The following is a 22,083-nucleotide window of genomic DNA, read 5'->3' as shown; positions in this document are numbered from 1 at the left end:
AGTAATTATCATCACATTTGTTGCACAGCCACTGGCGGTCCTTCAAGTTGTGCTCCGGGCTCTCCCCTGTGTTGACGACAACGATCGCGACGGGTTGGCCATTTTTCTTAACTTTATGCAAACACCTTACGCTTGTTGCGATTAGAGCTGAGATGCCAAATGAATTGAGTCACTGCACACACTCCGTCCGACACCGGCGCCTAAGGACTGGTAATAAGTGTTTCATGGATATTCGAGAAGCTCATGTTCTTATTTCTGCATACGCTGATTCATAGTCCTTTGACGCAAAGCATCAACTATTGGGTGCGTTGCGAATATAAGAGACTCCCAGATGCTCTCCGTTAACCAGAGACCACATCTACAGGTCTCGCTTGTCTGCACTTTCACTATTTTGTCAAGAATGGATGCTATGACCATCGATCACGCGATCTATGACCTTGGGTTCACTCCAGGCGTAAGTACCTACGCTGTCGTAATGCATCGCACGCCTTCACGAATCATCTCCTGTTAACCATAGTCAACAGATTGTCGTACGTCTGATTCTCATTATTCACCGTCTCAACATCTGATATATCATTGTATTTCAAGTTGGTGACTATCGCGAGCTTCACGGTTCTGTGTTGGGATCACATAATTACTTTCGAGGACGAGGTACGTCTCCCGAATCTTTTATCTCGACAGCGTGAATGAAGTTAATCCAGGTAGATTTGATCTGGTGTAAACCCAAAGGGTTTGGTAAGTATAGATTACCCTCTGACATCTTCGTCCGCTCACTTCAGTCTAAATTCGTTCTAGTTGTGTATCTATTTCTGCTGGTACGTGAGCCTCCGTCTGACGCTTCCGAAAATACATTTTACTTCAATTTCAAGAATCGATATGTCACGCCTCTGGGGTTTGTCATCAACATTGTTGGTGAGCTCTCTTCTCGTATTATAGGTCACTCTTCGTTGAAATATATTGTCAGCGTTGACCCTCCCCACTTGGTCTACAGAGGTAGGTAACTGCTTTCTACAGTATCTCAAAATCATCTAATCACATGTATTATCTTAGAGGTATGTAACTTCGATCTGAAATGACTGGCATCAAACTGCTGTTAAGCTGCAGAAAATTTGTGAGATACGAAGGGGCCATGGCAATCATCGGTGTCAGTATAGCGCAACTAATAATGCTGTCACGGTGAGCCACTTCAAGGAGATGGTGGTTGGTGCGCCTGACGACTTTTTTAGGATCTACGCTTTGTATCTAGGGTGCAGACCTGCTACTAGAATACCGGCCCGGGGTCTCACGATACCGGGTCTCCTCTTTTTAGTCTGGGTTGCACTTGAGGCGTATGCCATGGCTCGTGGAGAAAGTAAGCACACCTGTTATATGTGCAGACAGCAGTGATATCATACCATTCTAGTGGTTTCCATTACTCAACAAGTACACTGTGAGCACTATTACCTGATGTAGTGATTTCTTGCTGATTGCTCGGTCAGCCTGCCGTGAGATTCATGACTTTCCGCTGTACGACTTCTTGTCCTGTTAGTTTATCAATCACTCACCATATCGTGGCATCAGGACACTCTCTGCTGCTCGGGCATGGATACCTTTGGCATATGACTCAGCCCTCTTTACCATGACCCTATGGATCACTGTGCCCCTCATCCGGAGTAAAGGAGCTGGGCTCAGACTGCTATACGAAGGTGCATTGTACTATCCGTGTGTACATTTCTCCATTCAAGTCGACTACTTAACCTGTTAATTGAGTAGTGTCATTTTCTCTGCCAACCTAGTACTGACTGTGATGATCGTACGAGCGCCCCCGGGTCAGAAAGGTGTTGCTGCTCAGTAAGTTTACTCTAACTTTGTGCCCGTGGCTACAATGGTTCACACCTGTTCACTAGATCAGTGTACTTGTGAGATTCTCAGTTAATCATTCTGTTGTCATACTTAATATCTCTGTGATCTTGTTAATAGGTTAACAGTAAGTCGATGGACAGGCAAAATTTATACTCGATTGACATTTTCTCTTATTGTACTTAGGTTGTAATGACGTCGCGCGTCACACTAAATCTTAAAAAGCAAATGGGGTCACCGGTAGTTTATACCTCCGGTGACCAAACCCGAAATTACTCCATGCACTCTCCTACTCTGTCGAAGTCTGCAGCCTCACTTGAACCCCGGCAAACGCCAAATCTACAGCTTCAATCACAACACTTGACAGTTATCTCATGCCCCCCTATGTCAGTCGTCTCAATGGACGCTGATCTCATGGACGATACCCAATCTTTAGAAGATAGACTACAGAATAGGACTTATGCTGATGTAGAGTCGCAGTGATGCTATGAGCATGTTTTGCTTCAATCATCTTACCAGATCATCCTGTTCGAGGGTGACACATTTCTGTCTTGCGTGCTCAGGAAGCATTTGTCGTTCTCACTAACAGTTAGCTGGACAACCCGTGATAGCACCAGCGCCAGAACAGTACGTTTTGTTCCGCGCCTGTCATTTTTCTTTTCACGAGTGGCAAGAACGTGGACTTTATCGTCACGGCCTCTTTGCGTACCTATTTTAACCCGCATCTTGGATGACCGAACGCCTATTCACATCTGGTTGTGGATGCAAGCGCAGCCACATGATCATGATCTCGTCTATCACAAATTTGTCAAGGTATATAACTGACATGCTCAGGATACAGTAGCAAGGTAATTGCTCTAGGATGAACCTGAGAACAGTGCTCTCTGCCTCTGTCGTCCGGTTTAAGGTGGTGGGTATAAGTCGACGGATGTCCAGGACTTGAGAGGAGGCAACAGAATGGGGGCGTACTGGAGGGAAATTGGGCAGTGTGCTTGGAAGTGTTGGAGTTGTGTGAGTTCACGTGTTTGCTTGTGCCACGTCAATGAATCGTGCTTTTTATGTTATGCAAGACACATACATCCACAACGATCGGAGTGAACCCAATGCTTCATTCTGTCGAGTGAATCTGTGCTCAGGCTGTGACTTCAACGTCTGACACGCCTGATAATCACCGCCTCGCGGCTTTGTCAGTTCAGTGCGGGATGATGTATTGCAAGCCAATGGAAACACATCAGAGGCAATGTATCATGATATCTATCGTCCCAATTGGCCAACAATGGGCATTTTGTGCCACCACAATCAGCGGCCCCTGACCCAGCCTCCTTGATCAAGCCCTCACGATACACCACGGCCATCAACGGCGGATCGGTTACCACTATGACACTCGGAGTGATGCGTGGTGAATGATGCGGCCGACTCAGCATAGCCAAATCTGAATCCCTCCCCGGCTACTTAGGAGAGTATGGAGAGGTATGAGGAGCTCCAGGTGGTGCCGCTAGCGTCAATCCACGGGAAAAAACTTCTATGATGCACTCTTGAGTGTCACAACACAAGTATCGATACACCAAAATCCTAATGAAGTTGAATGTCTTAATCCCAATCGAACGTGTGAACAAAGCCCTAGGATCTCCGAAATCCGGGACCTGATCGCACGTTCGGTTCGAATTAGCACCCCTAGAAGCTATTCCAGCTGTCCTACACCGCCGCGCTTGATAGAGGAAGTAAAGCGGACTGTTTGTAGAAGTCGAAATGAATGATTATAACCAGAACTAGATCCGATGATCCATTAGTAAGTTGTCGGTTGTTCCATCGTGCTTCCACCTGTTGAGCTTGAGAGGTATTCTGCAGGAGAGAGAGAGAGTTGATAAGGAACGCACATATCGTATTTGATATCGTGGAAGATAAGACGTCCATGAAACTAAGAATGATCACGCATTACTTAGACTGCAACGATGTGTCGTCGGGTTCGTGGAACAGGTAAGTAGGACAAAATGAAAACCGGCACGCGTCGTACCAGTTCTAGTCAGTTGTTCATAATAAGCTGACCCCTGTTAAACACCAAGACCTGTAAAAACACGAATTCGAGTTTGTGCCACTTTGGTGTAAAGGTCCGCAGACACCATTAATCTCGTTGTTCCAGCGACTGTATCGTAGACGTAGCAATGGCACTAGATGAAGGCGATTTAAGTCTGTCTAGTTGAGTCGGGGGATTGTTTGGTCATGTTTGCTCTGAGGCTTACAACTAGCAAACTCTATTTCTTGTATCAACACGTTAGGCAGGCTAGTACACCTCAAGACCGTCAAAACCGTCAAGATCAACGACAATGGCCTCAAGACCCACCGTTACCGTCCAATCCGTCTCCGGAGGTCTGTACTCATCGTCGGACTTGCTGACCATCCACACTAAAGTCTATCTCATATAGAGGCTTCGACTTCCCTTCCCCTTCCTGCAGTCCTCACAGCTCCCATCAGGCTTGATGTAGTCGCCCAGGTTCACAGTGCGTAACAAGTGTTTTTCACTTGAATAGAAATATGACATTATCTCAGAGAGCATGGCTAAGAACAGGCGTCAGGCTTACGCTGTCAGCGAGAAGGCCGGCCACCAGACTTCCGCTGAGTCCTGGGGTACTGGTCGCGCTGTTGCGCGTATTCCTCGTGTCGGTGGTGGTGGTACCCACCGCTCTGGTCAGGTGCGTGGACCGCCATCCAATCTATGATCTTGCATAATTGACAATATATCCTCAGGCTGCCTTTGGAAACATGTGCCGTGGCGGTCGCATGTTCGCCCCCACCAAGACTTGGCGCAAATGGCACGTCAAGATCAACCAAAATCAGCGCCGCTTCGCTACCGTCTCCGCACTCGCAGCTTCCGCGCTCCCATCTCTTGTTCTCGCCCGCGGTCACCGTATCGAGCAAATCTCTGAGGTTCCTCTTGTCGTTGAGAACGCAGCTGAGTCCTTCAAGAAAACCAAGGAGGCTATAGCTCTCCTCCAGGCCCTGAATGCATACACGGATGTTACCAAGGTCTCCAACTCGCGCAAACTCCGTGCAGGAAAGGGCAAGATGCGCAACCGCCGCTACCGTCAACGTCGTGGCCCTCTTGTCGTTTTCAAGGAGGACAATGGCATCGTCCAGGCTTTCCGTAACTTGCCTGGTGTCGAACTCGTCAACGTCCAAAGGTTGAACCTTCTCCAACTCGCTCCTGGTGGACACATTGGCCGCTTCGTCATCTGGACAGAGGGTGCCTTCAGCCTCCTTGATGAGGTGTTCGGCACCTTCGACAAAGCCTCTTCGTACAAGAAGGACTACCTGTGCGTCGCGTGTGCAGTGCCTTATTGCTCGACTGACTGTTGTGTATAGCCTTCCCACCGCTAAGATCTCCAACCCCGACGTCACTCGTCTCATTAACAGCACTGAGATTCAATCTGTTGTCCGCCCCGCAGGTCCCAGGGTCCAGAAGCGCCCATGGACGCAGAAGAAGAACCCTCTCGTCAACAAGGGCGTCCTCTTCCGTATGAACCCTTACGCCAAGACCCTCCGCAGACAAGAATTGCGTATGTATCTTATCTACTTAACATCCAATTCAATTGATGACTCATGCATCACGTTGATGTGTTATAGTCAAGCAAGAGCGTGTCAAGGCACAAAAAGACAAGAAGGGAAAGAAGGCCAAGGGCTCTTCTGCTGGAGAGGCTTTCCTCAACACGTTGTTCGCTCCTTGAGTGCGTTAAAGTTATGGTTACCTACATCTACGTCGATTGTCCTCGCATGCCCTTATGCATTCATGCCATGCAAAATTTGTCAATCATGGAGACTCTACTTTCGCCAGTACTTTTGATGTCAGATGTCGCTCCACTCCATTCCCATTTGGTCGAGAATAAGTACGTCCAATAGAGTTATGGTTCAGCCACAAAGTGGACGTGTTCTTAGACGGTTCAGCCTGAAAATGCCTAACAGGTTTTCCCCCTCGAACAGCTGGTCCTTTGCAGGAATTTACGTCCTTGATCAATTTCAAACAGGTACAAGACCCGCTTCAATCACAAAAAAACAATGTCACATGGTGAGTACTACTGTACGCCATGCCGTCTTGAGTTTACCTACCTTTTGCGAACCTAGGGAAATTTCTGTGAATGGGTTGCTACTACAACGCCCGCTGCACGTAACATGTCCAACGTGTGCCTGTTATATGATATATATCTAAGTCGAACCCGAGTTCTTTAATTGGTGTGGGACTTCCGAGTCTGTTGTTGAAGCAAATTTGTATGTTCGACCACTACAACTTGTACTACCACACGGTCATACGCCGATATCCTGCGATACATCGATGACAATCCATGACAAGTGTGGAATTTCCTTCTGGCTTGTCCAGAGCTTTTCAGATCTGAGCAGGACGACAAACGAAATCCATCCCACGGATGTTTCATTTTTGCATTTATTTTCACATTGTCGAAGTCCAGAACATCGTGATAGATCGTGAAGTTCGCCGTCAACATAATCGCTTTTATTGCGATACGCGGGATTCTCTATTTCGAGCTTCTGGCAGTACGGTGCGAGAGATGCCATCATTGTGATCAATCGGCACTGCCTCACGTGAGGACGCGTATCAGCAACCCCTTGAAATGCATAAGAAGAATCCTGCAACCCTTCTTCACCACTTCTCCAGCCATGTCAACCTCATTGATGACCGACTATATTATTGGCCAGACTGCATCGATTCGCTCTGCAGACCTCGCCGTCGCCTCAGCGGCTCTAATTGTCTACGACCATGTGATAACGTTTGATCAGGAGGTCAGTACCCTCATGATGTTCCTAATACTAGGACGGGGAGTTACTGATCGACGACACATGCAGGTGGATCTGTTTTGGACCGGTCGACAAGATGCAACAAAATTCTTCTATCTCAGCGTGAGATACATACATCCCACTCCACAGTACAACATCTCCCTGACTGTCCATCTGCAGATACGATATTTGGGATTAGTTCAAGCATTGTGAGCACCAAGCGTCTAACTAGTATGATCGCTCATCGTCTCTCAGTGTTTCAGTATACCGTAAGGAAGGTTCTTATGGCAAGGGTGATCTCTGATTCCATGTCACCTCAGTGCACTTTCATGTCTTCAAACCTACTGTAAGTGTGATGAGATGCTTTTGGTGTGCCAAATCGCTCAGATCACTCGCAGACGTGAGCCTCGCTAGCTTCCGTCATCGTCCAAGGCTCCACACTCATTAATAACTAAGCTTCAAGGCATTACTTACTGGTCATGTCGTGTTGGTAACTCTGGGTGTGGCGTTGTGTCAAGGTACGCAGCTTGAAATCTATTGATGCATCTATCAACGACCTCCAAAGCTGTCATCGCTCTCCGTGTTTGGTACCTTTTCGCAAGGAACAGGCAAATACAAATATTTGCTGCGTCGCTATACATCGTGTGCATAGGGTCGACCATAGCGTTAAGTGACTATCTCTTCGATCAATATTATGAGGAAATAGTCGATCCGAGTTTTACCAAGAGCCCGATGATTTTCGCCCTCTTGTACGCGCCTAGCTTTGTAGACCATAGCGTGCTTTTTTCCCTCAAGGTATATAGGTATATGACAAGCGACCGATTTCAGAGACGCTCTTCGCTTCTGGAAGGTTTTTTAAAAGAGTATGCTTTTGATTGTGCACCTACTCACACCAAATACTTACTATATGCATTCTTAGGGGACTGGTCGTGTATGCATGCGCAACGGGTAAGCATTCAAGTCTGATATCGACTTTCACACCTGTCATGCTATAGCTCAGGATCGCTACTGTACACAATCATCGCTCTTTCATTTCCCAACCTTTCGCAACTAGACGTGTGTAGCCTCAGTCCGTATCTTGCTCTGCTCAGCAACTTATGATTCTCTAGGTTTACTACACAGGTTTACAAGGCGGGTAGGTCGCTCTCATGGCTCACTGATGGATGAAATCATGAAATCAATTATTTACGCAGCCTCGTCGTCGCTGCAACCCTTGTCTCCGTTTGCCACGCGTTACTCGGCATTCGATCTATATCTGCGACGCTTCATGTAGATCCAGCGTGGCTCCTCAACCACGCAGAACTCAGTCGTGTCCAATGGACCAAGGGAAACAGTGAAGGCGAGATTTTTGTCGAGCTAGACTGTTCCTGCGCCACAGAACTCCCCATGACAAGTCTTTCTCACACGGTGGTTCCAGATACAGTATCTTCGAGTGGTAGCAACTTCGATGATCAAGGCACTCCCACGAAGAACTACAATATATTATAGGTGAGACTCGTGGCTGTGTTTTGGCCACTGATGTGACTAATTTCAGTGATGAACTTGCAGTTTCAGCTATACGCTTTTAGTACATATTGGTACACTGCATCAATGCCTTGATGAAAATAGGGTTTAGTGGACTTCAATTTGTGCGCTGACCCAGTGATTTGCGCATTACTCTATTACACGCGAGATAGAGGTCATTGTGGGAGAGAGTAAGGCAAGTTCTATGCACTTCTATCTACTCATAACGGATATGCGTCATTGACGAATCGGAGGAGATCCTCTTATTAACGCTGTGTCTCAGCTGATGATGGGAGTGGCAAAAATACAGCATGACAACATCAAATAGACGCATTTGGAAACTTCAACGTCAACGCCATATATCTTGATGAAAGATGCCAAACACGGTTGGACGCTATAATTGTTTGAATGACTCTCCTTTTCGAGCAGGTCGACGCGTAGTAAGATGTTACGGCCTCGCCTCCGAGTGGATATCTGGTATATAGGGTCCACGTAAACTCCTCAATGTGATTCCCCGGAATAGTGCTTCCTCTAGTAGGCATTCGAGGACCCTCTGTAATTCACCATGTCCACGATCGCGCAGAAGTCGGCGAGCGCTGCCTCCGCGCACTTGGCCATAGCATCATTCACCCTAGTAGTGTACGATCATATTATCACGTTCTCTCAAGAGGTACCGTGGCCTCCATCATCGATAGTAATCTCACACTGGGCTCACTGTTCTAGGTAACCTTCTTCTGGTCTGGGCCATGGTCAACTTCAAGAATACTATATCTCAGTGTAACGCCATTGGTAATTTGTATTCGCCGCCGGTGCTTAATCGTGGATTTGACAGATTCGATACTTGGCTCTAACACAAATGATGTGCGTGTTTGATTCCTCCCAATGACATCGCACCAATTGACGAGATTGATTAGTATCGTGTTTTATGGTCCGTCAGCGAGAATATACGTGTCGTGGCTCTAACGACTCAGGCGAATAGGAAATGTCCTGACTCCCAGTTCTGCTGTGAGTGCTTCTCAAGGTCGTATCGCCGCATCTTACGTACGACTTTCCACAGAAGTGAGTCATGCGTGACGAGGCTCAACACACCAGTTCACGCAGGAAATAGTACAAACTGGCTCTTTATTACAGGTTTCATCCTTGTGATCGTAGTAATGGAACTCTGCCAATGTCCGTCTTTGTGTATTCATTGATCACACTGAAGTAACTGATGTGCACAGGTGTAGTAACATTGCGGGTATGGCATCTATTTTACCGAAGTCGCTTCATCAGAGGGCTGGCGGTTACTATTCTGATCGCTTCCGCGGTAGGAGTCGCAACCGCTGGCAGCGCCGCGTTTAATGCTATTAAGACTGCTGCGTACGGGCTATACGACCCGTCGACCTTAAAGGGGAATCCTGCAACGTTATTTGCGATATACCTGCCAGCCTTGGTCGTCCATACGACCATGTTATCATTAACGATATATCGTTTTGGCATTAGCCCAGCAGCCTTGCCGAGTCGCGGGATTGTCCACCGGTTCTTAAAAGAGTGGGTCACCCCTGTCGGTCACAGGCTCTAAGCTAATGTTTACTTAGAGGAATATTTATGTATGCGTTTGCAGCCGGTGAATATATCTATATCTCGATTCATTTCGTTTTGCAGACGCTGAAGCAAATGACAGGAACGATACTGTACGAAATCATTGCTCTTTCTCTGACTAAACCAGGGGAAATATCCGTAAGTTTCATGGTCATAGTTGCATGACTCGTTGACATGTGAAATCGTGGCCAGGTTTACTATTCAGCTCTGGGGGGAGAGTAAGGTCATGTCATCCTTCATTATTCACCGAAGCTCATGAGCAACGTCTACTTCCTAGAATTGCAGTAGCAGCTACAGTCGTCTCCGTCTGTCGCGCGATGCTAAGTATCCGCTCCTTGGCTGCAACTTGCCACGTCGATCCAGCATGGTTGCTCAATCATGCTGAACTCAGTCGCGTCCAGTGGAGGAGAGGGACCAGTGAAGGAGAAATTGTCGTTGAAGTCAACGAGATGGATGTGGTTCTCCCCTACGGGTCGTTGCCGTTAACCGCTGTACAAACGGAGGATTCAGGCAAGATCTAAGGACGATTCCAGATGTATCGTCTCAACAATCATGATTTTGCTCCAAATATAATAGGAACATATTGCCTTGCGAAGTCTCACGCACTAAGTGGATGGGTGACTTAAAGCACAGGTGTGTTGTATGAGATAGTATAGTACGGTTTGATACGAAACGAAGTCCTCGTCCATGCAGGTACTGTCAAGGTATAAATGAAATTGTGTCCAAAATTCTAGTTATAATATCTCCGGAGTCCTGATATCGGCCATGTCATCAACAGAAGCTATGTCCTCGACTTTCTGCGATGATATTGTTGTCCGAAGCAATTCTCTTACTACTCCCCAACACGCTGCTGCGCTAGCAAAAGTGCGCCAAAAGGCTGTCAGAAGCGAACAAGCACCCTTAACTCTCGAGTAACTGGCTTCAGGAGCCCACCCAACTGGATGGTCTGTCGGAGACACGGGCTCAAGTCAATCATCCATGCCCTGTATCTCGTCCGCAAAGTCAAGCAGCCCAAGATCATGACGATTTCATGGAGGGATGAGCAAGAATGTCAACAGAATGGGCCGTGCGGGAGAGAATTGAGTCAGTATCTTCCGTGGTGATCAATAGGTCTTGTGGCTCGTCTGCCTTGACGTCATAAGTGAAGCATCTGTCCCTTCCTGACCGGGCTTCCGCCTGACTTCTGTGAGAGGAAATACAATGCAAGGCAATTGCAGTCTGGCGTTCGCGAAACGAGGAATGCTGAGGTTAGCAAGGAGGGTGTACAGTTTCGAGGCCGACTCCATGACCACGGCACGTCGCGTCGTGGAGACCGATGTCGGCAATCCATCTTCAGATAGACATGGATGGCAGAGCTTTATAAAATGTCGGCTGGCAGACAACTATTGAAGTCAGACAGTTGTCCCACCCAGGCAAGGGCGAAAATGTCGCCTAAACGAGGTATAATCTCCTACAAGAGACGTCTAAATACCTTTTGTCTTTTCTCTCCGTAGATCGTGACGGTAGGAATGAGTTTAAGTCTTTGAAGACAATAGAGTATGCCGTGGGAACTACTGCGAATTGATTTCTTACCAACAACTAATAATACTTATGTAAGCAATTACTTTAAAATTGAAATTGAGTACTGAGCGCTGTAGACAAAAATCACGAAACAGGAGCGTAACCAATATTAATAGAGCGTAGGGGATAGTACCATGAACTCCCCTTTGAAACTCCGAGTCTTGGCGCCTATAATCCTTCCCCATGCTCTTCACTCATATTCTCGCTTTAGGGATATCGTGTATTATTGCCCTGGTTGTTGCTTTGGGCCTGACTCGCAGACGTGTCTACCCTTCACCTCTGCCGCCTGGCCCTCGTCCGTTACCAATTCTGGGTAATGCGCTGCAATTGGATACTAAACGACCTTGGCTCACATATACTGAGTGGGGGAAAGACATATGGTTGGTAACAGATCAATTAATGGCCTCCTTGCCAAGCTCTTAGATTCAATTTCATACTTAAACATAGGCAAAATCGTTTACTCCCGTATACTTGGGATCGACTTGATCATCATAAACTCCGAAACCATCGCACGAGAGTTGCTGGACAAGCGCTCTGCGAATTACTCTACTCGCCCCGTTATTCGCACCAACGAATTGTATGTATTGCCGGTTTTCATTCAATTTGTTCTTCATCCACTGACAATGCAGAGCCGGACTTTCTTTCAATACTGTGTTCCTTCCATATGACGAGACTTTACGGCGACATCGCAAGATCTTCCATCAAGTCCTCAAGGCCGAAGTCTCAGTCTCGTACCACGAGATGTACTCTCGCCACGCAAACGATCTAGTCATCAATCTCTTGAATGCCACCAGTGACCTGCGGCAACAGACTGAAGCGTTCGTACCTAATTCAGTGGTGTCGTTGTGATGTATGGTCCAGTTGATAATCAATCCATGTGACAGATACATGGCACCCCTAATCATGGCCGTGACATACGGATACCTTGCTCATGGACACGAAGACCCATTTCTGACCCGCGCACGCGAACTCATTCATATCGGCGAAAATATTGTTTCTCCCGACAAGGCTGCCATGTTCACGGCCTTTCCTTTCCGTGAGTGCACCTGTCGACGACATGATTTTGAACATTCAGCATGAGGTTGCAGTCGAAAAGTTACCATTTTGGTGCTTCGGTGGAGCACTTGCCCTCATGGGACGCAGTAGAGAATTAGCCCAACAGCTTTTAAATGAGCCCTTTGACGCTGTGAAGGCACAGATAGTACGTTTGCGCAGAGTTGTGGACGGAAATTTTATCTGATCTGTTCGCGTGAAGGCAGATGGTAATGCTTTACACTCATTAGTCGCTGACTTTCTCAGTCAAGCTCACGACGACGCTGACGAAGAAACGATGAAAGCTGTTGCACTCACGGGATACGCGAGTAAGATTTTTTTCTACCAAGACAGAATTCATCCATTGACGCGAATACGACACCCAATTAGCTGGCATAGACACCGTGAGTCGCTACTTAAGCAGTCCTGATTCCTACTTTGATGTCCTGCAGACTGCAGCCGCATTGCAGGCATTCCTGCTGGCTATGGTTCTCTATCCTGACGTCCAAGCCCGGGCTCGTGTAGAAATTGATCAAGCTGTGAAGCATGATAAGATGCCACGCCTTGATGATAGGGTGTCACTGCCCTACCTTGATGCCATTCTCCTCGAGGTTCTGAGATGGCATCCTATCGCCCCCCTAGGTCAGTCTGCACAAATATAACTATGAATAATTGACCCCTGGCACAGGAATTCCACATGCGACATCAAATGATGATGTTTATGACGGGTATTTTATACCCAAAGGTTTGAAGTTATACGAGTCGAGGCTGCCGTTGACTGATCTGTAGTTTGATCAGGTGCGATGGTAATGGTAAATCAGTGGTATGTCACAATGGAGTCCATGTAACGGCGGCTTAAGCTAAGCATGGCTCAGGGCACTGTCTCGGGATGAAGACATGTTTCCTGATGCATCACGCTTCGATCCTAGTCGCCATCTAACAGTTGACGGGAAGTTGAAGGATCCTTTCGTCAACCATTTTGCCTTTGGTCATGGCAGGTGAATATTCCACACTTGCTATCATTTTCAATTATTCACTGACCCTTGCAGGCGTATCTGTCCTGGTAAGCTGATTCATGGTTCATCTGGCAGTGTTGAGGATGACAAATTCCCTTGGCAGGTCGTTGGTTTGCAGAATGCAGCCTGTGGACTGCAGCTTCTGCCATACTCGCCGTCTTGCGCATCGATCATGCCAAAGATTCAAACGGAGAAAGGATTGAGGTGAAGCCGCAGTTCGGCACCGGCCTGGTGATGTAAGTGACCTAGTATATATTCAAAAACCTGCAGTTGACTCTGCCGAAGGCACCCTGAACCATTTCACTGCTCGTTTGAAATCGTGAACACAGCGAGAGAAGGACATCTTCGAGCGATGATGAATTCGAAGTAGGCTTCGTTTGTACTTGTGGTGGTCTGGCATGTAATATTAATACACGAATGTACAACGGCGCAGAGTGCACTAGATGTGTTTATTGGTGTCTGCTGCTAGTTTTCTCCCATCCAGAGAGTACGACACCGAGCCAGCTCGTCCAGTCGGAGTGGTCCGAGGTATATTTTTCCGGTCCCCCTCTTCCAAACGCATATTGCCATGCACTTGCAAATGTCTCGCTGTGAGTCAATATGATCCTGAGCCACTATCCTCCAGTATTTCACTAGAGACGTATCCCCAAACCGGAAATACAAACGGCAGACTGAGCATCGGGGTCGTCGCAGCAGAGAAACAAGAGGTGCGAACGCCACGTTTGTTGTTCGTTCAAAGACTTGACTCTATTTCCTCCGCTCGTGCCTCGCTACGTAATAAAATGGCAAAACCTGCATTTACGATCTTAACTTGCAAGCATTATGATGAGCTAGTCCAATGGACCAATGGAGACTGCGAAGGCTGGCCTGAGATTTGCACCGAGCTAGAACATTGGGCCAACGATGCAGAATTCCCATGATTACTATTACTCGCGCGGAAACTCTGGATCCGTGCAAAGTCCGAGTCCAAGCGATGGAGACTGTTTTGTCGGTCCGAGGTAATGACTGGGAGTGCTGGTGAGCCACCGTATCACGATAGGCTATGTGGCCTAGTACGGTGATTCGCTCCTCGTTTCAAGTTCCAACCATACGTTTTTAGCTCTCAGTGGCTGGTAATCGACGTATAATCAGACTCGTCCTACTTGTCTCTGTTTTTCTGACGTTGGCAGGTAGAAGTTAAGATGGTGGCACAATGTAGAATATAATGTCGCGCAATGACAACCAGATACCAGCCTATTTTGATTGGGAGAAATTCTAAGGGAACTTTACAGATGAGTGCGGTTGAATACTCAGTAGGTAGAGTACTTACCAGTGATAATCTAAACGAAAATACTGAAACTGATGAAAGACTTCTATGACGGTTGTGCTTGCGGTTCTAGACTTCGATTCTGCATCAGGAAAACCATCCCCTCAGTCTCACTACAAACCTAATGTTTGGAGCATCTGAAGAAAAGCTACCGCGGGTGAGTTATTTTGTTAAATACAAACTACTCCAAACTCACACAATTCGGCCCATAATGGCAGGTTTTGCAATCGTCATCACTTGAGCAGAGGATTGGACATTGTGAGCTCTCGCCAGTGGCAGCGGCAGCGGCAGATATTAAAGCTGCAATGACGGCGAGGACAAAGGCAAAACGCATTGTTCGTGAGGATGTGATACTAGTATGGGCTCAGATAGATCTGAAGGGGAGAATAGGAAGACGTCTTGCCTTTACCACATGCTGAATACTATTCTTTATGTAGGAGAACTCAGTCCATCTAAAGTCCCCTTTCGAACTGATATACCCGCAATTCCAGCTGATAGCCAGCTAGTACCTTGTCAACCAAGGTCTATTGGCAATTTGGCGTGGAACAAGAGGTTACCTACTAGTACCGAAGCAAGGTCAATGCCAAGCGTACTACTGCCACCTAGTAAGATCTATCTTGTGAAGCAATGTCAACCAGCGGCAATTTGGCGTGGAACAAGATGTTTCCTTGCGAAGCCAATTCACAATAAGGACTGATAAGTTAAGTTCAGCTTGTTGTTTAGAGTAGGGACCACATGTTGAATGTGACGAACCTATGTGATGTTGACGTGCCATTGACACGGAGCCTTGATGTGTTGAATGTGACAAACCTATGTGATGTAGCAGTCCGTCGGAGCGTGCATCAGTAAAATTTATTCACACATTCCTTAACGACTTCATGGTAACCTGTTATCATTCGGACCTTTCTCGGTTCCTTCGAACGACTTCAAACCCTGAGGGCAAAAAGTCCGGACACCCTCACGTCATTCACAATGAAAAGACCCCAGGCCCTATTTAACATCTTCGCTTCGGCTTAATGTGGTGGCCGTCACCGAGCAGATGCGCGGCGGAGTTGTCGCGCATGCGCAGCTATGGTAGCATTTGTGTTTGTGACAGAGTTCAAATACGGACATGGACAGGGAATACTATTACCTGTGATTCGACGACGACGATGGCGACGACGAATAGACATATTATGGATGGCACTGCCTCGCTGGGGATGCACCACTGCTGGACTTGGAGCCGCAATACTAAACCTTCGAAGTACAGGAAAAGCTGGAGAGGACGCGCTTTTGACGATCGACTGGCGCAGAGCATTGATATTCACGCGTCACTGGGCATTGGCACTCGTGATCGTGATTCCACTCATACCTATCGTGCATCTTCACTCACGCCGTTCAAATCTCAACAGTGATTTAGCCCTATTGCTGCGCCGCCATGTCACGCAAAATTCAGTGGCACGGCCTGCAGGCAATGGACACCAGGCTCAGCACTGCGGCTCCCAACATTACACTACACATCGTGGTGCACTGCAGCAACCAGCGCCTCAAATAACCATACCATTCACGCCAACGCTATCCTGCACGCTTGTTAATGCCCTTCGACCAGATATTAGAGGAGTATCGCTGTACCGGAGCCGTATCTGCGGCCGCGGCATACTATACACAATCATATCACTGCACTTGACTCGTTCCACTCCACTTCCCCGATGTTACCGTCTCACAGCTCAGTACTCTGGATGGCGCACTGTGGATGATGATACTTTAGGCGCCACCCAAACCTCAGTCTACTCAACCTACAACAAGACACTCTGACCGATTTTACGGCCGTGAGCAGGCTTCGCGGCTGTGTGCTCTTCATTACCCATTTTTTCGCTTGTCCAAAGTACCCCCCTTCTTACTCACAAGTAAAGCTCCCCCATTTTATCGCATATGCACTTCATCGTACCAAATTCCATTCTTCCGTAACTTCCACCGCTCTCATCCTGCTCCAGAACTCGAGGCGCGCTTTATTTTACGGTAGCTAGATACGCGCACTCAGTGTATAAGACTATCCATCATATAATTGTATTCATTGATGTACTAGATGCTAGGATACAAATAACACAATGTCCTAACGAGGTGTAAGTGCCACGTCATCGACAGGAGTAACGACTCAGAAAGAGAGACGCTAACAAGGAAAAGACAGTAGCGCGGGGTTGGGGAGGGCGGGAGCCGGCGTGTGGGCAGTGGGGAGTTGAGGATTATATACTGCAAGATGTCAAGCAGAGTCTGGGGTCTTTTCATTGTGAATGACGTGAGGGTGTCCGGACTTTGTTTGCTCAGGGTTTGAAGTCGTTCGAAGGAACCGAGAAAGGTCCGCGAATGATAACAGGTTACCAGAAACCGTTCCTTAACCTCCTCACTTATTTTCCCACATAAGCGCGAAAAGCTTCTGTTACGATCTGTAAAAGCCATCCTTGGATATTGGTTTCCATCAGCAATATCCTCGTTGGCACGCACTTAGTTCTATCGCATTCTTTAGCTTTCCTTTTGATTACCTCAGTTTCATAGCTCTACAGTATATAAACTAGCGTTGATCTTACTGTCAGAGCAGTTAATCTTTCCCTGACTGAATACATTATAGTTCGGACAGTTATCTCATTCGAATCCTTAAGTCTACTCTTGATCGTCTCTCTCGTGCGAACACTCTACGAGTGCCGCAGCTTCGCACAAGAACCATAACGTCTCCTTGTCACAAGCTGCCACAAGCTCAAAAGCAGATTCCCTCCTCTTGTTTTTGGCTTTTCGCACTTGTTTGAGAATGGACTGCACTGCAATTAATGATAAGTGTGATAGGGCGCAGAGTGCACTGGATGTGTCGGTGCTGCTAGTTTTCTCCCATCCAGAGAGTACGACACCGATTGAAGCCACGTCAAACATCTCAAAATCTCAAAATGACGTATAATCAGACTCATCCTACTTTTCTCCGCTTTTCTGACGTTGCATCAGGAAATCACGAGTTCACTTTTCTAGCTTTTTCGGCACTTAATTAAGAGACAAATTGCTCATGGTCACTTTTTCACGCTTATTTTTCGGATGCGAGAACTTCATGAAATTGAATGATAACATAAGTGAAAAAGTTAGAAAAAAGTTATAAGTAGGAAAAAAGCAAACAACGAAGAGAAAAGTAAGAGCACTAGCAAACTATTTCAAAGGCATGGTGGTCAGCGTATCTGTTCACGTAGAAGAGGGTGAATATATCAAGGACATGGTGGGATTTAATGGCCATGGGGAGCGGTTCAATACCATACACAGGAATAAGATGAGCAGACCGAAAAATTGACTCAACGTGAATCACTGCAAAGTGCGCGTGGCCATTGATAGAAGATGGCTCCACCATCCATAGGCCTGTCTCATCATCTGGTGCGTTGCCGACTCGGTTGAACCACCGGACAACCGCGCATGGATAAAATCCACCTCTGAGCCGAAACGAAAAAAATGTCAGTACCCGGGCAACATCCATGCCCCGCATTCCATGAATATTTGGATCAGTAATAACAAACACGCAGTCTTTGCGTGTGTGCCCGTTTCTCCAATTGGGAGACACACGAATGTGCTCGCGTTTCATCCCACCAATGCCGCTCAAGTCGCTTGGTGCGAAGAACGTTGACACTGCGGAATTGAACACTCAAATCCTTCCTTCGTAACGAGGGCAGTCCATAATGCTTTCGGGAATCTCTGCGGTGCGCATTTCCGGATACAGTTGTTTAACGAGGAAGTCTCGAACAAGATCAGCTAAGTGAGGGATAGCGAGCTCGTTGGCCAATGCAGGAATGGTCTGGGCGCGCTTTTTCCCTTCTGTTTGTACCAATAGCACTTAGTATATTGAGACGCAAATGAAAAAAATGACTTACGAGATGTTCGGGCCAGTTGAATGTGCGCAAGGATTGACATTGGTGCATCGATATCCTCGGAATCAGCAATAACGTCGACGTCAGGTATGCTGGCGCTTTCGCGCACAATAGGTGGCTCCTGTTGGTTTGAATCGTGCTCTTCTGCACTGGTGGGCACAGGTTGCTCGGCCTGCGCAGGTACATCTGCTGATGGTTCTAGCAACAAAGATAGTGATTAGATGGTAGTAAAAAAGACAGAAATAACATGTACCAAGTGCTGCAAGAATGGATGATAAGCAGGTACCTGCAAGCATCCCACGAGTGCGGAAATCCACACGCGATGCTGTCAATTTGTCTAGACGCTGATTGGTCAGGAGCATCTGACTGAGTGCGTTATATCAGCTGGACCGCCTCCAAGGTTCCTTGATGGCTTTAATATGCTTCGACTCCGTGATTGAAGAGCATAGGCCGTTTGGCGCACCAAAGAGCCGAATACAATGGACGTAGTGTACCATCGAGTGTTGTCGTGGAAGCGAAAATGTCGTCACTGTTCCGGTGGTCTTGAAAATTTCATGGTACTGGTGAAAACGAGTGAGTGCATCTTGAATCTCCTTGAGGGACTTCTCCGTGAGTACGTTGCGTCGGACAAGGTAACAGAACTCGAGAAAGGCGCTGAATGCGCGCACGACATCTTCAGGGACATGACCCTCAATTGCGGGCAAGTATACCTTCATAAGGGCTTTTGAGTCGTCACCGGTCCATTGTTTGAAGTGACGTCCTTGTGGAAATCGGCGCAGGCCAGGGAAAGGAGGAACTGCTGCAATTCTATGAAACATTAAGAAAAAATCAAAATTAAGATTGACGAAACGTACCGTCGGTCGATATCATCGAGGATGATGTTAGCCCGTGTCTTTCCGTGCTCTTGCAAGAGGTATCTCTCAACCCATTCAACTAAATGATCCTTGAATGACCCCTTGATGATTTGATGGAGAAGGTCGGGTGCGAGTAACTCGTGGATGTCAGCGCGAGGGAAATCGTTCATAAATGGCTGCAAACGAGTCAGTACTAAGCATTATTGAAGGTGAACAATTGACATACCACGAGGACGGCAATTACACCATACTCTGCCCACAGAGTATCGAAATTGCACTCCTCAATGAGTGCATCTACATGACGTCTTGAGCGAAGGATATTGATCTCGTCAAGGGCCTTGGAATGTGAAAGACATCTATTTCAGTATCAGAACAAATACAATAGATCATCGGAAAATTTACTTACTTAGCGCACCACTTTCGAACTATGCATGCAAGTAGTACTTGCTCTTCATAGTCTGCGATATAAGGCCCAAGTCCATAGATGACACGGCGATAGTGCCCGTCCCCAAAACGTGCGACCTCAGGCGTTGTCATGCCGGTGAAGGATCTTCAACTCAGCTGAGGGTGCAGCTGATATAATTGTTGAAGGGAGGAAAATATGAGTGCGATATGTTCGTCCCTTAGGGGAAGCGGAGAAAGCAAATATCCACTGGTCAACTCTAGGGGGAATGCGCAAAGCGCGTGATAAGGCGAAAGCGCGGGAACAAAGGCGCTATAGGCGCGCGAAGCGCGGGAAAGTCGCGCGTCGAAAAGCGGAACTGGGTGAAAGCGGTATGCGAGCGATAGTGAGATGTTAAGACGTGTACTGAGATGCTGATAAGACAACTGATGCGGATATGGCCACTAGAGCTAACTGCTACTAGGGCTTGCGATGATTTATTCAAAACATAATAAAAACTCGGAGATGGTGACTGTCTATGATGATGGTCGTCCGTGGTAATGTGTGTTGTGTAAATGTGTACCAAGTGAAAATAAACATGGTACGATAATGGAATAAATGATAAATGGAGAAATGCATACCTGGGAACTTGGTTGGACATGGGAAAACACAGTGGGAAGTCAGGTGCCCTATAGCGCTTAGGCGCGGGAAAGTTCGCCTAAAGCGCGCGCAAGTCGCGGAAGTGTCGCCTATGTCGCGTGCGTCGCGCGAACGTCGCGTTTATCGCGCAAGTGTCGCGTTGCATGCATATTACTGTAGACTCGACCTATGTTGCAATATATGCCATTGTGAGGCTACTCAGGATCAAGTCTCTACACCGGGCTTCAGGCTCTTGAGAATATATGAGAGTGAGGAGTGAAACAACTGCCGGTGAAACCTTCGGAATTCTTTTGTCTCGGCATGCTGTTTGGTAGCTGTGCGAGACGTAAGGACAATAGAATAAAGAATCAACGAGCACTTACTTTTCGGCATTGCAAAAAACCCTACAACAGCGACAGCATTGCGATGCGCACGGCACATGTTGTTCCGGACGTTTCCAATAGATGCATAGAGAGGATAATAGTCATTTTGTCCTGTTGCAACCGAAACCGTTGTTTTGTCGCTCCCGAGAATCACAGGCACGAATGTAGAGCCATGAGTATCAGTATCTTCAGAGATAATGTCCTGTAGATGCACGTCAAACCTAAAAACAATAAAGAAAACAATACACGTACCGCTTGTTTGTAAGCCCAATCTCCAGACATAAAGTCTTTCCACTGGCGCTCATCATTCTTGGTTGCAAACTCGCGATAAGGTCTAAGGTCCATCTCTGCAGCAAAATCAGGGTTAGCGAGCATATTGCGAATGACTTCGCGGGGGTCACGGAACCACACTTCGTGGCTATCTGCCATCCATGGTGCTGTGCCTTCCTCTGGAATATCACCAGTATATTTGACAGTAAACGATTCCCATTTTATGTCGCCGAAAGGAGTGTTATCGATTGCCTTATAGACGCTGCGGTGATCTGAGAATATAGTTGATTTGCTACCGGCGTGTATAAGCGAAGCTGCTCAGATATTGAGTAAATGGTCAATAGAATGTGCGGGGGTCTGATTCTTCGTGAACAGATAATCGGCAAGCTCGAACTCTACCCGGCTTCTGTAGGGTGTCCAGTCATCTGGTGCCTTGTCAGTGAGTGGCGGAGGTGAGGTTCCTGGTGGAAGGAAGTTGCCTTCCAGATCACAAGGTTGAGCTTTGTAGATTACGAATAAGATAACATTCGAGAGAAATTGAATGAGAAAACACATACCGGACAAAAATGGGTGATAGTTTCTGTACAGCCAGCTGCCAGGGCCAAAAAATTCAGCCGTTTGTTGCGCAGGATCGTTGTTGTCCATGATTCCATCATCTCCAAAGTCCATAGCGCCAGCATCACCCAAATCCATGGTGTCAGGCAGCCCAGGACTTGGCGAAAAAGGCCTGGATGGCTGACTCGATGTAGGAAACACGGGGTGCTTAGCGTTTGTGTGCTGTGTGTACCCTGACCAATTCTTAAACCAGCAGTTGCACCCTTGTTTTGTGCAAGGGATACAAAGACCAATTGGCTTGCGGCGCGGGTGACTTGCATCTGAGTCAGTCTGGGACATGAGTTGTTGGTATTTGGAGGGGAGGAGGGTGCTTGTTGGTAGGAGGGCAGAAGCAGGAAGAACGGTGGGTGCTGACTTTGGTACTCAAGTTAATGGTATTTGGAGTGGGGATGAATTTGGGGAGAGCTCGTCGGTAGGATGGCCAGTACCGTACCGGCACTTGAGTTAAT

General features: G+C 47.3%; 7 protein-coding genes across 7 annotated transcripts; 6 read left to right on the top strand and 1 right to left on the bottom strand.

The window, feature by feature from the left end:
- Positions 1 to 340: 340 nt before the first annotated feature.
- On the top strand, positions 341 to 2,322 carry DFJ58DRAFT_748560 (uncharacterized protein; the record flags this gene model as incomplete). The annotated part of the gene is made up of 13 exons (XM_041387600.1): positions 341 to 454; positions 518 to 530; positions 589 to 651; positions 702 to 735; positions 796 to 993; positions 1,247 to 1,351; positions 1,403 to 1,429; positions 1,479 to 1,506; positions 1,561 to 1,701; positions 1,753 to 1,830; positions 1,887 to 1,898; positions 1,960 to 1,966; positions 2,026 to 2,322. Exons 1-13 carry the CDS (start codon positions 432 to 434, stop codon positions 2,320 to 2,322), a joined length of 1,026 nt encoding a protein of 341 aa, XP_041239324.1. The 5' UTR covers positions 341 to 431.
- A 1,841-nt stretch (positions 2,323 to 4,163) lies between these two features.
- Positions 4,164 to 5,561, top strand: DFJ58DRAFT_666791 (ribosomal protein L4 domain-containing protein; the record flags this gene model as incomplete). Its single annotated transcript, XM_041382580.1, has 6 exons — positions 4,164 to 4,206; positions 4,263 to 4,337; positions 4,387 to 4,529; positions 4,585 to 5,150; positions 5,200 to 5,393; positions 5,461 to 5,561. The coding sequence occupies 6 exons, from the start codon at positions 4,164 to 4,166 to the stop codon at positions 5,559 to 5,561; spliced, it is 1,122 nt and encodes a 373-aa protein (XP_041239323.1).
- A 943-nt stretch (positions 5,562 to 6,504) lies between these two features.
- Positions 6,505 to 8,109, top strand: DFJ58DRAFT_845163 (uncharacterized protein; the record flags this gene model as incomplete). Its single annotated transcript, XM_041393137.1, has 9 exons — positions 6,505 to 6,627; positions 6,691 to 6,744; positions 6,885 to 6,967; positions 7,078 to 7,139; positions 7,274 to 7,370; positions 7,541 to 7,569; positions 7,622 to 7,677; positions 7,731 to 7,756; positions 7,815 to 8,109. The coding sequence occupies 9 exons, from the start codon at positions 6,505 to 6,507 to the stop codon at positions 8,107 to 8,109; spliced, it is 825 nt and encodes a 274-aa protein (XP_041239322.1).
- A 736-nt stretch (positions 8,110 to 8,845) lies between these two features.
- DFJ58DRAFT_809308 (uncharacterized protein) lies at positions 8,846 to 10,298 on the top strand. Its single transcript, XM_041391351.1, has 8 exons — positions 8,846 to 8,901; positions 8,957 to 8,985; positions 9,039 to 9,294; positions 9,345 to 9,654; positions 9,702 to 9,730; positions 9,788 to 9,843; positions 9,898 to 9,923; positions 9,983 to 10,298. Exons 3-8 carry the CDS (start codon positions 9,279 to 9,281, stop codon positions 10,224 to 10,226), a joined length of 681 nt encoding a protein of 226 aa, XP_041239321.1. The 5' UTR covers positions 8,846 to 8,901; positions 8,957 to 8,985; positions 9,039 to 9,278; the 3' UTR covers positions 10,227 to 10,298.
- A 1,150-nt stretch (positions 10,299 to 11,448) lies between these two features.
- DFJ58DRAFT_718249 (cytochrome P450) lies at positions 11,449 to 13,553 on the top strand (the record flags this gene model as incomplete). The annotated part of the gene is made up of 11 exons (XM_041384454.1): positions 11,449 to 11,649; positions 11,682 to 11,842; positions 11,895 to 12,083; positions 12,150 to 12,301; positions 12,354 to 12,484; positions 12,521 to 12,626; positions 12,688 to 12,701; positions 12,750 to 12,939; positions 12,986 to 13,049; positions 13,173 to 13,285; positions 13,417 to 13,553. 11 exons carry the CDS (start codon positions 11,449 to 11,451, stop codon positions 13,551 to 13,553), a joined length of 1,458 nt encoding a protein of 485 aa, XP_041239320.1.
- A 2,107-nt stretch (positions 13,554 to 15,660) lies between these two features.
- DFJ58DRAFT_809268 (uncharacterized protein) lies at positions 15,661 to 16,413 on the top strand (the record flags this gene model as incomplete). Its single annotated transcript, XM_041391350.1, has 3 exons — positions 15,661 to 15,693; positions 15,739 to 15,928; positions 16,019 to 16,413. Coding segments are annotated over 3 exons (618 nt in total), but the record flags the coding sequence as incomplete, so codon positions are not given.
- A 1,363-nt stretch (positions 16,414 to 17,776) lies between these two features.
- DFJ58DRAFT_718247 (uncharacterized protein) lies at positions 17,777 to 21,712 on the bottom strand (the record flags this gene model as incomplete). The annotated part of the gene is made up of 12 exons (XM_041384453.1): positions 17,777 to 18,267; positions 18,289 to 18,456; positions 18,730 to 18,857; positions 18,882 to 19,298; positions 19,346 to 19,521; positions 19,572 to 19,701; positions 19,752 to 19,867; positions 20,604 to 20,701; positions 20,750 to 20,951; positions 21,002 to 21,311; positions 21,393 to 21,519; positions 21,577 to 21,712. The coding sequence occupies 12 exons, from the start codon at positions 21,710 to 21,712 to the stop codon at positions 17,777 to 17,779; spliced, it is 2,499 nt and encodes an 832-aa protein (XP_041239318.1).
- Positions 21,713 to 22,083: the final 371 nt, after the last annotated feature.

Source organism: Suillus subalutaceus (genome assembly GCF_016647625.1).
Source record: "Suillus subalutaceus strain FC151 chromosome Unknown DFJ58scaffold_129, whole genome shotgun sequence".
In the NCBI taxonomy this organism is placed as follows: Eukaryota; Fungi; Basidiomycota; class Agaricomycetes; order Boletales; family Suillaceae; genus Suillus; species Suillus subalutaceus.
Note: the sequence above shows the minus strand (reverse complement) of the source record. Positions and strands in the feature narration are given on the sequence as shown.

Coding starts and splice junctions, on each gene's coding strand:
- DFJ58DRAFT_809308 (XM_041391351.1), top strand. Junction 9,655..9,701: donor GTCCACCGGTTCTTAAAAGA/GTGGGTCACCCC, acceptor ATGTTTACTTAG/AGGAATATTTATGTATGCGT. Junction 9,844..9,897: donor CTAAACCAGGGGAAATATCC/GTAAGTTTCATG, acceptor AATCGTGGCCAG/GTTTACTATTCAGCTCTGGG.